The sequence below is a fragment of the Mirounga leonina genome, unplaced genomic scaffold (assembly GCF_011800145.1).
Source record: "Mirounga leonina isolate KUSES-001 unplaced genomic scaffold, KU_Mleo_1.0 Mir_173, whole genome shotgun sequence".
Lineage (NCBI taxonomy): Eukaryota > Metazoa > Chordata > Mammalia > Carnivora > Phocidae > Mirounga > Mirounga leonina.
This window is the reverse complement of record NW_023270447.1, coordinates 72,990,080-73,003,735: the sequence shown is the minus strand read 5'-3', so window position 1 is coordinate 73,003,735 and position 13,656 is coordinate 72,990,080. Positions and strand designations below refer to the sequence as shown.

Here is a 13,656-nt window from a genome sequence, read left to right as displayed (position 1 = left end):
TCTTTATGAAATTTAAAAAGCATTTCAGTGAGTGGGTATGTGGAAAGTCTTACCAGATTCTTTGGAAGAATAAATGTACAAAGTAAATGAAGACTTAAGTTATTTGTTTACGGCGGCGCCTGGGTGGCTCAGTCGTTAAGCGTCTGCCTTCGGCTCAGGTCATGATTCCAGGTCCTAGGATCGAGCCCCACATCGGGCTCCCTGCTCAGCGGGAAGCCTGCTTCTCCCTCTCCCACTCCCCCTGCTTGTATTCCCTCTCTTGCTGTGTCTCTCTCTGTCAAATAAATAAATAAAATCTTTAAAAAAAAATTATTTGTTTACAGTTCTGGGCCTATAACATAGTAGTTAATTTTGAGCTTTGAAACTGATGGTAGGGCGCCTGGGTGGCTCAGTTGGTTAAGCGACTGCCTTCGACTCAGGTCATGACCCTGGAGTCCCAGGATCGAGTCCCACATCGGGCTCCCTGCTCAGCAGGGAGTCTCTTTCTCCCTTTGACCCTACCCCCTCTCGTGTGCTCTCTCTCTCTCATTCTGTCTCTCAAAAAAATACATAAAATCTTTAAAAAAAAAAAAAAGAAAGAAATTGATGGTATTGGGGCACCTGGCTGGCTCAGTTGGTAGAGCATGAGACTCTTGAACTTGGGGTGGTGAGTTCAATCCCCATGCTAGGGGTAGAATTTACTTTAAAAAACTAATTAATAATAAAATTCATGGTACTAGGTTTGGCAGGCCAAGTGATACAAAATAAATTACTGAATATGTTGAATATATTTCTTATTATTTTTAAGGCACTGTAAATGTTTTAGTGGACCCTGTATAGGTATAACTCAAGTCTTATGCCCTTGAGAAATTTACTTTCTAGTTGAGAATTTAAATATTAAAAGAAAAAATCCAAGATATTTATAAATTTAAGATAAGGCCTATTCTTGGGGTGCCTGGCTGGCTCAGTCAGTGGAGCATATGACTCTTGATATTGGGGTTGTGGGTTCGAGCCCCATGTTGGGTGTAGAGATTACTTAAAAATAAAATCTTTAAAAACAAAAGGGGTACCTGGGTGGCTCAGTCGTTAAGCGTCTGCCTTCTGCTCAGGTCATGATTCCAGGGTCCTGGGATCGAGCCCTGCATCGGGCTCCCTGCTCCTTGGGAAGCCTGCTTCTCCCTCTCCCACTCCCCCTGCTTGTGTTCCCTCTCTCGCTGTGTCTCTCTCTGTCAAATAAATAAATAAATAAAATCTTTTTTAAAAAAAACAAAAAAAAGATAAGATGTATTGCTGTTAACTAAGAAAAGTCTGATTTCAAATAAATAACCTTTGCATGAGGACGCATATGCACATTGACAAGACGTTATGTCAGTATTCATTTAGAGTTTTACCATAGGAACTCTCTAACAACTGGTGAACTAATTGATTATTTAAATGCAGAGAAGGAATTTATGCTATAATGTCCATTCAAGGAAATTAGCAATTATCCTCAGTAGTTCATATAAAAATAATTATCCTCGGGGCACCTGGGTGGCTCAGTCGTTAAGCGTCTACCTTGGGCTCAGGTCATGATCGAACCCCACATGGGGCTCCTGCTCAGCGGGAAGCCTGCTTCTCCCTCTCCCACTCCCCCTGCTTGTGTTCCCTCTCTTGCTGTCTCTCTGTCTGTCAGATAAATAAATAATATCTTTAAATATATATATATATATCCTCAAGTGAAATATGTCCATAGGAGAATCCTGTATATTTACTCAGATAAAACTGTCAAGTAGAGGCACCTGGGTGGCTCAGTCAGTTAAGCGTCTGCCTTCAGCTCAGGTCATGATCCTAGGGTCCTGGGATCGAGCCCGAATCGGGCTCCCTACTCAGCGGGGAGCCTGCTTCTCCCTGTCCCTCTGCTGCTCCCCCTGCTTGTGCTCTCTCTCTCTCTCTCAAATAAATAAATAAAATCTTAAAATAAATAAATAAATAGAATGGCCCTATGGTTCCATTCTGTTTTCCATGAGAGCCAAAACAAGGTAGTTTACCTCCTTGTTTCCCTTTGTTTGTCAGAACACCGGGTATATGATACTGGCTATAGTTTTATGATTGTGTGTTCTAAAGAAAACACCTTTTTGAGTCATGCAGCTGCAGCCCACCATGAAGCATGCTGGAATTGGAGGTCTTGGTGTTTCTTTGAGGTAGTGGATGTTGGGAGAGGAAGATAACTAACCAAATTACAGTTTGGAGTTTCTGATTTGAGTAGTACCCTGACACTATGCCCTGGTATTTAAACTACTTACTCCCTCACTCAAGTTGTAGCACCTCAAATTTCATAGGCTTGTTTCTTATACCATGTATTATACAGAGTTCTAGTACTTTCTTTTGCAACCCTCAGGTTTTTCCTAGTCAACATTTAATTCAGGTCTTTTAGTTTCAGTTTAGTTGTCCAGATGAATTTCTGGAGTGATTTTGTTAAATAAATATATAATATTAAAAATTATGGGGCACCTGGGTGGCTCAGTTGGTTAAGTGACTGCCTTCGGCTCAGGTCATGATCCTGGAGTCCTGGGATCAAGTCCCACATCGGGCTCCCGGCTCAGTGGGGAGCCTGCTTCTCCCTCTGACCCTCTCCTCTCTCATGTTGTTTCTGTCTCTTTCGCTCTCTGATAAATAAAATCTTTTTAAAAATTTTTTTTTAATTAAAAATTATGTAACGCTTTTCATCTTCAGATAAAGTATTCATTAACTATTAGCTATAGTTACATGTATCTATATTACTTGCTAGAGATAAGGATAAAACAGGGTTAAGCCCTAGGTCAAAGACAGTGTTCATTTTAGAATCTGATTTAGAACCAATTCTTAAGGATTTTTTAAAAATTTATTTATTTTATTTATTTATTAGAGAGAGAGAAAGAACCTGAGCTGGGGGAGGAGCAGAGGGAGAGGGACAAACAGACTCCATGCTGAGAGTGAGCCCAGCTGGGAGCTCGATCTCACAACCCTGAGATCATGACCTGAGCCGAAATCAAGAGTTAGACTAACTGACTGAGCCACCCAGGAGCCCCTCTTTAACCAATTCCTAAGGTAAGGCACAGGCAATTGGAGTCAACAGAAAACTTAGGGGTTTTTTTGTTTTTTTGTTTTTTTTTAAGATTTTATTTATTTATTTGACAGAGAGAGAATGAGAGAGAGAGCACATGAGAGGGGGGAGGGTCAGAGGGAGAAGCAGACTCCCTGCCGAGCAGGGAGCCCGATGCGGGACTCGATCCAGGGACTCCAGGATCATGACCTGAGCCGAAGGCAGTCGCTTAACCAACTGAGCCACCCAGACGCCCCCAGAAAACTTCGTTTTTAACACAGCCATCACGACCCTCTCCCCTTCATAAGGCCTGGGAATAAGAAACAAAATTATTGGGTCTTAGTTCCACCTCTATTTCTTGTACCTTATTAAGTTTAAAAAATGTTTGGATTTAAAGTATATAAAGTTCTCCCCTTTTACCCATAAAACTTTTATAATAACCAGTTTTTTGTCCAGAATTTAAAAATCTATACTTTTGTACAAGATACCTACTTCATTATCAAGAAGTTGTCAGATACCTTGGGGCGCCTGGGTGGCTCAGATGGTTAAGCGTCTGCCTTTGGCTCAGGTCATGATCCCAGGGTCCTGGGATCAATTACCGAACCGGCCCCCCTGCCCCTTGGGGAGCTTGCTTCTCCCTCTGCCTCCCTCTCTCTTTCTCTCTCTCTCTCTGTCTCTCATGAATAAATAAATAAAATCTTTAAAAAAAAAAAGAGTTGTCAAATATCTTAAAAAAAATTTTTTTTTTATTTACATGGGGCTTGAACTCACAACCCTGAGATCAAGACCTGAGCTGAGATCAAAGGTCAGACGCTTAACTGACTGAGCCACCCAGGTGCCCCACAATTATCTTTTTTAAGTTTAAGGTATACAGCATGACTTGCCTTACATATATTGGGATCAATTATTTTTTATAATCTAATAGTCCTGGTTTTTTGTTGTTGTTGTTTTTTATGCCCACTGAGTTTGAAACAGATCTTGTGTTTATACAAGCATTTTAACAGCATCAAAACTTTGTAAATGGAGAACATTAATTTGTGGTACTTACACTATTGCACTTACTCATTTTTGCCTTCTAAAAGAGGATTATTATTGGATTTAAAGGACTGTTTTTAGAAAACTATAACAGAAGTACAGAAAGCAAAACCTGCTGCTAATGAACAAAGCAGGCTTTGTCAGAGCACACCCACAACTTCCCTTGGAAACACTGCAAAGTTCTGACCTTCGGGAAATAGAACTGGGCAAAGCACTGTAGAAGATAGTCAGGGTCTCTCTGTACCTACAGGGACAGTTAGGTCTGGGATTCCAACTCCAGTAAAATAGTTTTCTGATCATGGGGCATCAAGGGCATCAAGACGGGATGCCCTTGGCAACTTGATATATACACTTTTTTGATAAAGATTCCAAGTTGAGAGTAAGGTTTTTGTTTTTGTTTTTTAAAGATTTTATTTATTTGACAGAGAGAGAGACGGCGAACACAAGCAGGGGGAATGGGAGAGGGAGAAGCAGGCCTCCCACCGAGCAGGGAGCCCGACACGGGCCTCTATCCCAGGACCCTGGGATCATGACGTGAGCCGAAGGCAGATGCTTAACGAGTGAGCCACCCAGGTGCCCTGAGAGTAAGGTTTTATAGTGAGGTGCCAGAAAATAATATATTCTCTCATGGAAAAAAGGCTTAAACTTTCCAAAGTTTTCCTGCAAGTAGAAAAAGGTGCAATTGAGAAAATCCACCGGAGCAGAGAGAAGGGACACTAATTTTTGGTTGGTAGTCCACATTTGATAACCGAAAATCCTGTAAGGAGTCCATGACAGACCCCTATACTATTGCTTCCTCCTCATTGCTGATTACATGTGGGAAGTGTGCCTGTTCCTTCTTTCTCAGAAGAAAGCACACCCAGATGAGTATGAAAAATATTTCTTTTTTTTTTTTAAGATTTTATTTCTTTATTTGACAGAGAGAGACACAGCGAGAGAGGGTACACAAGCAGGGGGAGTGGGAGAGGGAGAAGCAGGCTTCCCGCTGAGCAGGGAGCCCGATGCGGGGCTCGATCCCAGGACCCTGGGATCATGACCTGAGCCGAAGGCAGGCGCTTAACGACTGAGCCACCCAGGCGACCCTGAAAAATATTTCTGATAATTCTTATGACCACATAATGCCAAGTGTTTTTCTTCAAAGTGTTATGAAGTAGTTTGTTTTTAATTAACCTACCTTTTATTTATTCCTCTGTTAATATTGTTACATAGCTACATTAAATTTTATTCATCCAACAATCTCCTCACTGATTTTGCCTCCGAATGACCATATATTTCTAAATCACCTTGCCCAAATGACTCCATCATCATGAACTTGAGAACCCATAACTACCAATTTCAGAGCAAAATGAGTCAGATGGTGATGGAAAAGGAATGTAAAAAAGAGGAAATATTATAATACCATTATTTTTTAAAGCAATATATTCCTATATAAAAGTTAAAAAAAAAAAAAAGAGGATAATTAGTGAATGAGAGGTATATGAAAGGTCAAAAAGGAAAAACAAAAGCAAAAACACGAACATAGAGATGGAGAATGGAAAGGCAGAGAGAAAGAAAGTTCCAGACTAGAACTTATTAAAATTCTTTGGTCTTGGGACACCTGGGTGGCTCAGTCTGTTAAGTGACTGACTCTTGATTTTGGCTCAGGTCATGATCTCAGGGTTGTGAGATCGAGCCCCAGGTGGAGCTATATGCTGGGCATGGAGCCTGCTTGGAATGCTCTCTTTCCTTTCCCCTTGCCCCTCCCCCCTCTAAAAATAAATTAAAATAAAATAAAATTATTTGGTATTGTGCCTAATTTAAGGACATGTGCTAATTATAATTAGCTGGCTGCTTTAATATGATACATGGTAAAGGATTTTAGTGAAGACAGAAACAGCTTTTATGTTAATCAAGAAATACGAAGTATTACTACTTGAAAGGGTTTTTTTTTAAGATTTTATTTATTTATTTGACAGTTTATAGGTGTGCTCTTGAATAATGGCTTAAAGTTGAGTTTCCAGAGCACTCCCAGACTAGTGCCATACCTGAGAGTATGACTTCAAGCCCTATCTCGCTCCCTCACATACTCTATCAAAGCATGAAGAATTTGTCTGTCTCAACTTAAAAGCAAGATCTAAAGAATTATGGTACAAAGTAGTCAGTGAGAAAAGCCTCCAAATACAGAATATGGTTTATAAATTAAAAAAAAAAATCAGTAATCTGATGTAAAAATTATGTGCAATACTGATCCAAATCCAGAAGTTGATTGCTACATCCAATTTAAATACAAAGTAATGACTTCTAAGAGAAGTAAACAAAAAATTTATAAAGAACCTATTGAAATTTGAAGTAATTATAATGAGGTGGCAAATTCATTTATAAGGAGGCTTCAGTAAGAAACCTAATTTTAGACTTTCTACCCTTCATAAATTTTGATAGCAATATTTGAGATGAATATCAAACTTGTTAAATTATATAAAATAGAGATTGGGGGTACCTGGTGGCTTGGTCAGTTGAGCATCTCACTCTTGGTTTCAGCCAGGGTCATGATCTCCTGGTCATGGAATCGAGCCCTGTGTTGGGCTCTGCGTTCAGTGCAGTGTCTGCTCCAGGTTCTCTCTCTCTCCATCTTCCTGTCCCCCTGCTCATCTTCTCTCTCTCTCTTTCTCAAATAAATAAAATCTTTAAAATAGAGATTAATACCAGTCATCATGTTGTTGTAAAAATTAAATCATATTATGTGCCAGCTTAGTAAATTATATTCTAAAAACTTTTGTTAATGAATGAAACCGGATGTTGGAAAGACTTGTAAGATTTCAGCTTAATCTTTATTCTGAAGGCAGCATGATTGAAAGGATAGTAGACTTTTAAAGTCACCTGGGTGGCTCAGTTGGTTGAGTGTCTTCGACTTAGGTCATGATCCCGGAGTCCCAAGACTGAGTCCCACATCGGGCTCCCTGCTCGGTGGGGAGTCTCCTTCTCCCTCTGCCCTTTACCCTGCTCCTGCTTGTGCTCTCTCTCTCTCTTTCAAATAAATAAATAGTCAGATACTTGGATTTGAATCCCACCTATATTTTTTTTTTTTTAATAAATAAATAGGGGCACCTGGGTGGCTCAGTCGTTAAGCGTCTGCCTTCGGCTCAGCTCATGATCCCAGGGTCCTGGGATCGAGCCCCGCATTGGGCTCCCTGCTCGGTGGGAGGCCCGCTTCTCCCTCTCCCACTACCCCTGCTTGTGTTCCTGCTTTAGCTGTCTCTCTCTGCCAAATAAATAAATAAAATTAAAAAATAAATAAAAATAAATAAAGTCAGAGACTTGGATTTGAATCCCACCTATATTATGCTATAGGCAAAGAGAAAGCATCAAAAGAATGAAATATACAAAGAAAAGCAGTCCAGTGGGAGGGAAAAGGCCAATTAAATGACATTTATAAGGTGTTGCAATTAAATAAACAAAATAACTCAAATCCCAACTGAAAATACTATACCCAGTGAAAATATCCTTCAAAAATGATGATATAAAATTATCCTAATTGTAGGGGCACCTGGGTGGCTCAGGCAGTTAAGCGTTCATCATCTCTCACCAGGATTTCTGCAGTAGTCCACAAGCCTCCAGTCTTGCCTCTCTCCACATGCCACTCTTCTTTCCACACTCAAGCCCGAGTTGCAAATCTAACCACATCACTCCCAAATTAAATTCTATAGTAGATTCCCACGGGGCACCTGGGTAGCTCAGTCAGTTAAGCATCTGGCTCTTGATTTCGGCTCAGGTTATGATCTCAGGGTCTGAGATCAAGCCCCACATCGGGCTCTACACTCAGTGCCAGAGTCTGCTTGAGATTCTCTCTCCCTCTCCTCCCCCCACCCCTGTGTGCTCACATGTGCGTGTGCTCTCTCTCTCAAAATAAATAAATAAATAAAATCTTTTTAAAAATTATCCTAATTATAAGCACAGGATTACAGAAATAAAGATTATTTGAGAAAGCAAATATGTAAGAAATATAAAAGAATATCATTTGTTAAAACAACAATAATAATGTTTGCTGTGGTTTATTGTTATGTCTATGTAGAAATAAAATATAACAACACAGTAAATAGAGTTGAAATGTTTTAAGTTTCTTGCATTGTTAAGTAAATAAAGCACTAACACTGTAGATTCTAATAAGTCAAGGATGCACAGAACAAATCAGAGCAATAGAAAATAAGTAGCAGGGGCGCCTGGGTGGCTCAGTCGTTAAGCGTCTGCCTTCGGCTCAGGTCATGATCCCAGGGTCCTGGGATCGAGCCCCGCATCAGGGTCCCTGCTCGGCAGGAAGCCTGCTTCTCCCTCTCCCACTCCCCCTGCTTGTGTTCCCTCTCTCGCTGTGTCTCTCTCTGTCAAATAAATAAAATCTTTAAAAAAAAAGAAAAGAAAATAAATAGCAAAACAGTAGACTTAAACCCAACTGTGTCAGGAAAAACATTAAATATAAATGTACTAAGCATTCTAAAGATTTTTATTTATTTATTTGACAGAGAGACACAGCGAGAGAGGGAACACAAGCTGAGGGAATGGGAGAGGGAGAAGCAGGCTTCCTGCCGAGCAGGGAGCCCGATGTAGGGCTCGATCCCAGGACCCTGGGACCATGACCTGAGCCGAAGGCAGACGCTTAACAACTGAGCCACCCAGGCGCCCCTATACTAAGCATTCTAAAGGACAACAGTTGTCAAACTAGATAGAAAAACAAAATCAAGGCAAAGTGTTATTAGATTGACACAAGGAATTTCATAATGATAAAAGGGTAATTTAACAAAGATATAATAACTTTAAATTTGTACATACCCAATAATGTAGCTTTAAAGTATATAAAGCAAAAAATTAATAGAACTAAAAAGAGAAAGAGACAAATCCATTTTCATAGGTAGAGCTATTAATATACCTCTCTCAGTAACTGATAGAACAAGCTAACAAAAAAGAAAGAATGTTAATGATTTGTATAATGTGATTAAATGACTTGACTTCATAGGCAGATGTAGAACACTACCCCCTAAACTGCACGATATACCATATTTCCAAGTGTACATTAACATAATTAAATCTGGAAGACGAATAACTAGCTCCCTGGCTAAATTGGCTGTATCTCATTGAGGAACTTGACAGACAGGAACTTGTCTGTGATCCGTTCTCACCTAACACCCCTCAAGCTTTCTGGCTGTTTTTCTTTGTAAAAGTATCACATAGCACTCACCTCTTCTTTCATATTGTTAATTTGTTGTTTTGTTTTTTGAGTTTTTATATTCTCTTCCCTGTTACTTTTAATCAAACAGGCATTTTCCTGTGTATCATTTGGAACTGAGTAACGTCTATTCAGGTGGGTGGGTTGGCAGGATATTTCAAATTTCAGTTCCTCCTTTTGCCTCTAGCAAGTAAGATGACTATGAACACCTGGTGGTGCTTAGCTCCATTTCTGAAAGTGTCATCATTAACATATGCTAAATATTATATTATATGATATATCTGCAATGTCTTGAGGTCTCATTGACATTTTATAATTGGGAGTTTACGGTCTTAAAGCACTGACTCTTAAAAGGGATACTACGTATTCACCCACATGCCACTCCTGGGGGTGCATCCCGGGTACCACTGAGGGGAAATTGCTGTGACAGGAGTTGTTCTGATGTCTCTGCAAGTAAACTTATACAAATATGGTCTGGCGTTACAATAACTAGATTCTCTTGCATTTCATGGAAGGAATTAGAGTAGTTGAGACCCAGGATGTGTTCAAGTAAATCATGCAACTAGGAAGAAAAGAGTCATTGTCCTCTCGTCTCCATCTGTTGCACTTCAGTAGCCAGAACCCTGTTTGGCCTAAGTCATCAATATCCAGCAAAATAATGCATCCAGCAGTCACTGCTGCAGTCACTCTGATCATGACAATTGTGTAAATCTGACTTTCATCAGCAAGTTTCCCTAGACTCACATCTATCAACTGAAAAAGATTGGATTTGGCAACTGTTTCTTTTTTTTTTTTTTTTTAAGATTTTATTTATTTATTTGAGAGAGAGAGAGAGAATGAGAGAGAGAGAGCATGAGGGGGGGAGGGTCAGAGGGAGAAGCAGACTCCCCGCTGAGCAGGGAGCCTGATGTGGGACTCGATCCCGGGACTCCAGGATGATGACCTGAGCCGAAGGCAGTCGCTTAACCAACTGAGCCACCCAAGCGCCCTTGGCAACTGTTTCTTAAGAAAAAATAATAAATTCTTGTTGATTGTGTATTTTATTAAAAACTACAGTTTGGTTTTTTTTTTTAAGATTTTATTTATTCATTTGAGACACAGAAATACAGTGAGAGAGGAGAGAGAGAGCATGAGCAGGGAGAGAGGCAGAGGGAAAGGGAGAAGCAGGCTCTCCACCGAGCCAGGAGCCCGATGTGGGGCTCGATGCCAGGACCCCGGGATCATGACCCAAGCCGAAGGCAGACGCTTAACCATCTGAGCCACCCAGGCGCCTTGAAAAACTACAGTTTTAAAAGAAACTTTTTTTAGTGCATATATTATGCCCATTTAGCCCCCCCAAAAAGAGCGTTATTTGCTTCAGATGTAAAATTGTGTACAATAAGCATGTTAACTTATTACATGTGATAATATAGTATGTGGTCCTTGATGTATTTCTGTAAAGTAAAGGTTCCACTTTAATTCCAGGATGGTTATTCCACATGACTCTTTTTTTCTTCTCCTCTAGACTTCTCCAGAGAACCCTGGGACAGTAGGTGGAGTGCAAAGCTGTATTGTGTTGCCTTCCTGCTTTTTTTGTTGCTTTCCTGCTTTTATTTATTTTATTATTATTATTTTTGGCCCAGTCTTGGCTGCTCCTTTCTCTGCCACTAAACCTAACTAACTAAACCCTGCATGTGTGGTCATTATGAGGGATTCATTTCATTTTCATTTCAGTCCCGCACATATACCGTGCCAGTTATGTTTTTTGTCATATCCTTAAGATCATGATTGTCCCTAATGTACTATTGTGATAGGCAAACTGGAATCCCACCTCTTCTTTCCAAAAAGATTACACTTTAAAGCACTCTCTGTAATGCCCCAGCTCCAGGCTCCTTCCAGTGCTCCAAACTTAGGGTCTTGTGAAGGGAAAAAATAATCTGAAAAACAGATACAAGTAAGGTGTTAACATTTTACCCCCTCTGAACTATTAATGTCCTGAAAGAGGAGGGCAGGGGGAGGGGAGTGTTTAGTAGAGAATGATGACTCACTCACTAAAGAGGGAACTCCCCATTTCAGTGACACCAGAGGCAGTAATGTTAGCTGGGGAGGCCTCCCCTGTGCCAAGAGGTTGAGAATGGCAACAGCAATAGGCCGCACTGGGGCAAGGTCTCATGCATATTGAAAAGACGTGTGTGTGTGTGTGTGTGTGTGTGCGCGTGCGCGCGCCTTTAAGAGATTTTGAGCTGGTTATGATCATCTCGTTGAATTTTTGTCCTAAAATGATGTCAGCTTGGTTTGGTTCCTTTTCCCTCTTAGTAATTTATCTGTTATGGATTTTGATGTTTGGTGTCCGTGTGATGTCAAGGAATCTGTCTGCATGATTGTTTATCATTGCTCTGATCCTTTTGAACTACCACAGGAAGGGACCTTTTAAAAATTATGCTGACATAATAAATTGGCTGTTCTTTTCCCTGTGTGCCTTTCACCATACTACAGAAGAAGCAAGCCAGCCCACCGCAGACCCAGGCATGGTCATGGACAGTGTGGAAGCAGGAGACACAACGCCTCCCACCAAAAGGAAGAGCAAGTTCTCAGGCTTTGGCAAGATCTTCAAGCCCTGGAAATGGCGGAAAAAAAAAAGTAGTGATAAATTCAAAGAGACATCAGAAGGTGAGACATTAAGATTTAAATATATGTTCTGAGTTACAGAGTTTCTTATTTTAGAAGTATCTAACTTTCTCATTCTCTTCCCAAGCTTCTATAACCCCCTATTTGAAGAGGGAATTCAGTCTTTTAGGAATAAAACCAAGTGGTCACTCATTAAGTCTTATATACTATAGTCTCATCCCCAGATTGCTATTTTGATGGGATTAAAGTTTATCAAGTGGTGAATGGAGTTCCTGAATGGTAGAAAATCTAAGATGCTTTTCTTCCTACTCTGACCACTTTCAGAAAAAGTTCATCAACAAATACCTTATTACTGAAATGACAATTTTTTTTTAAAAAGATTTTATTTATTTATTTGACAGTAAGAGAGAGAGCGAGAGAGGGAACACAAGCAGGGGGAGTGGGGGAGGGAGAAGCAGGCCTCCCACCAAGCAGGGAGCCCGATGCGGGGCTCGATCCCAGGACCCTGGGATCATGACCTGAGCTGAAGGCAGAGCTTAACAACTGAGCCACCCAGGCACCCCTACTGAAATGACAATTAAAGAAAGAGCTAAAATTATATAAGGATAGTTCCTTTTGAAAATGCTGCATTCCTAATAACATAGGATATGAAAGAAATTATTTTTAAATTTGAAGTTAGTTTTCCTGTTCTTTACAGAGAACAGAAAATTGAACCACTTTATTCTTTTACCTGTTGAGTTAGAATGCTTAAAATTGACCTTTAACTGACACATTTCTGAGTGCTGTTTTCCAATTTAATATTAAGTTTTAGAGCGAAAAATATCTATGCGAAAACCGAGAGAAGAGCTGGTTAAAAGAGGGGTTCTGTTGGAAGACTCTGAGCAGGGTGAGTTTATAAATAAAACACTGTATGTCTGTCTCTATACACTTAGTGTTTGATTCTGACTAGGCATTTGAATTTTCTTTTGTTATTGCTGTTGGGAGGGAGGGGAGATTTTTTAAAGCTGTTCATGCATCTAGAGTATTTTTTTTCAAACTTCTACAAAAGAGAAAAAGACAGCTCAGTAGAAGAGTCTACAAAAGCACTGGACAGGGGCGCCTGGGTGGCTCAGTTGGTTAAGCGATTGCCTTCAGCTCAGGTCATGATCCTGGAGTCCCGGGATCGAGTCCCGCATCAGGCTCCCTGCTCAGCGGGGAGTCTGCTTCTCCCTCTGACCTTCCACCCTCTCATGTTCTCTCTCTCTATCTCATTCTCTCTCTCAAATAAATAAAAATCTTAAAAAAAAAAAAAAAGACCTGGGGCGCCTGGGTGGCTCAGTCGTTAAGCGTCCGCCTTCGGCTCAGGTCATGGTCCCAGTGTCCTGGGATTGAGCCCCACATCAGGCTCCCTGCTCCGCGGGAAGCCTGCTTCTCCCTCTCCCACTCCCCCTGCTTGTGTTCCCTCTCTCGCTGTGTCTCTCTCTGTCAAATAAATAAATAAAATCTTTTAAAAAATATATTTGTTCATTTTTAGAGACAGAGCACATGTGAGCGGGGTGGGGGTGTGTGCAGGGAGCAGATGGAGAGGAGAGAAACAGACTCCTCTCTGAGCACAGAGCCCAACACAGGGCTCCGTCTCACGACCCTGAGATCATGACCTACACTGAAGTCAGACATTTAACCAACTGAGCCACCCAGGCACACCCTCTGGAAACATTTCTTTCTTTCTTTCTTTCTTTCTTTCTTTCTTTCTTTCTTTCTCTCTTTCTCTCTTTCTCTCTTTCTCTCTTTCTCTCTTTCT

At 40.7% G+C, this 13,656-nt stretch overlaps 1 protein-coding gene across 16 annotated transcripts in view; it reads left to right on the top strand.

Moving 5' to 3' along the window:
• LOC118019798 (mediator of RNA polymerase II transcription subunit 18) overlaps nt 1-13,656 on the top strand; it is a 141,226-nt gene that overhangs the window by 96,666 nt on the left and 30,904 nt on the right. For 8 of the 16 annotated variants that reach the window (XM_035019323.1, XM_035019321.1, XM_035019322.1 and 5 more), the window contains 3 exons: nt 10,774-10,797; nt 11,745-11,918; nt 12,682-12,762. In XM_035019323.1, the coding sequence (XP_034875214.1) occupies nt 10,774-10,797; nt 11,745-11,918; nt 12,682-12,762 (279 nt within the window). Of the gene's footprint in view, nt 1-10,773; nt 10,802-11,744; nt 11,919-12,681; nt 12,763-13,656 lie in introns of all 16 variants that reach the window. The other 8 variants (XM_035019326.1, XM_035019332.1, XM_035019329.1 and 5 more) reach the window with 3 other exon arrangements.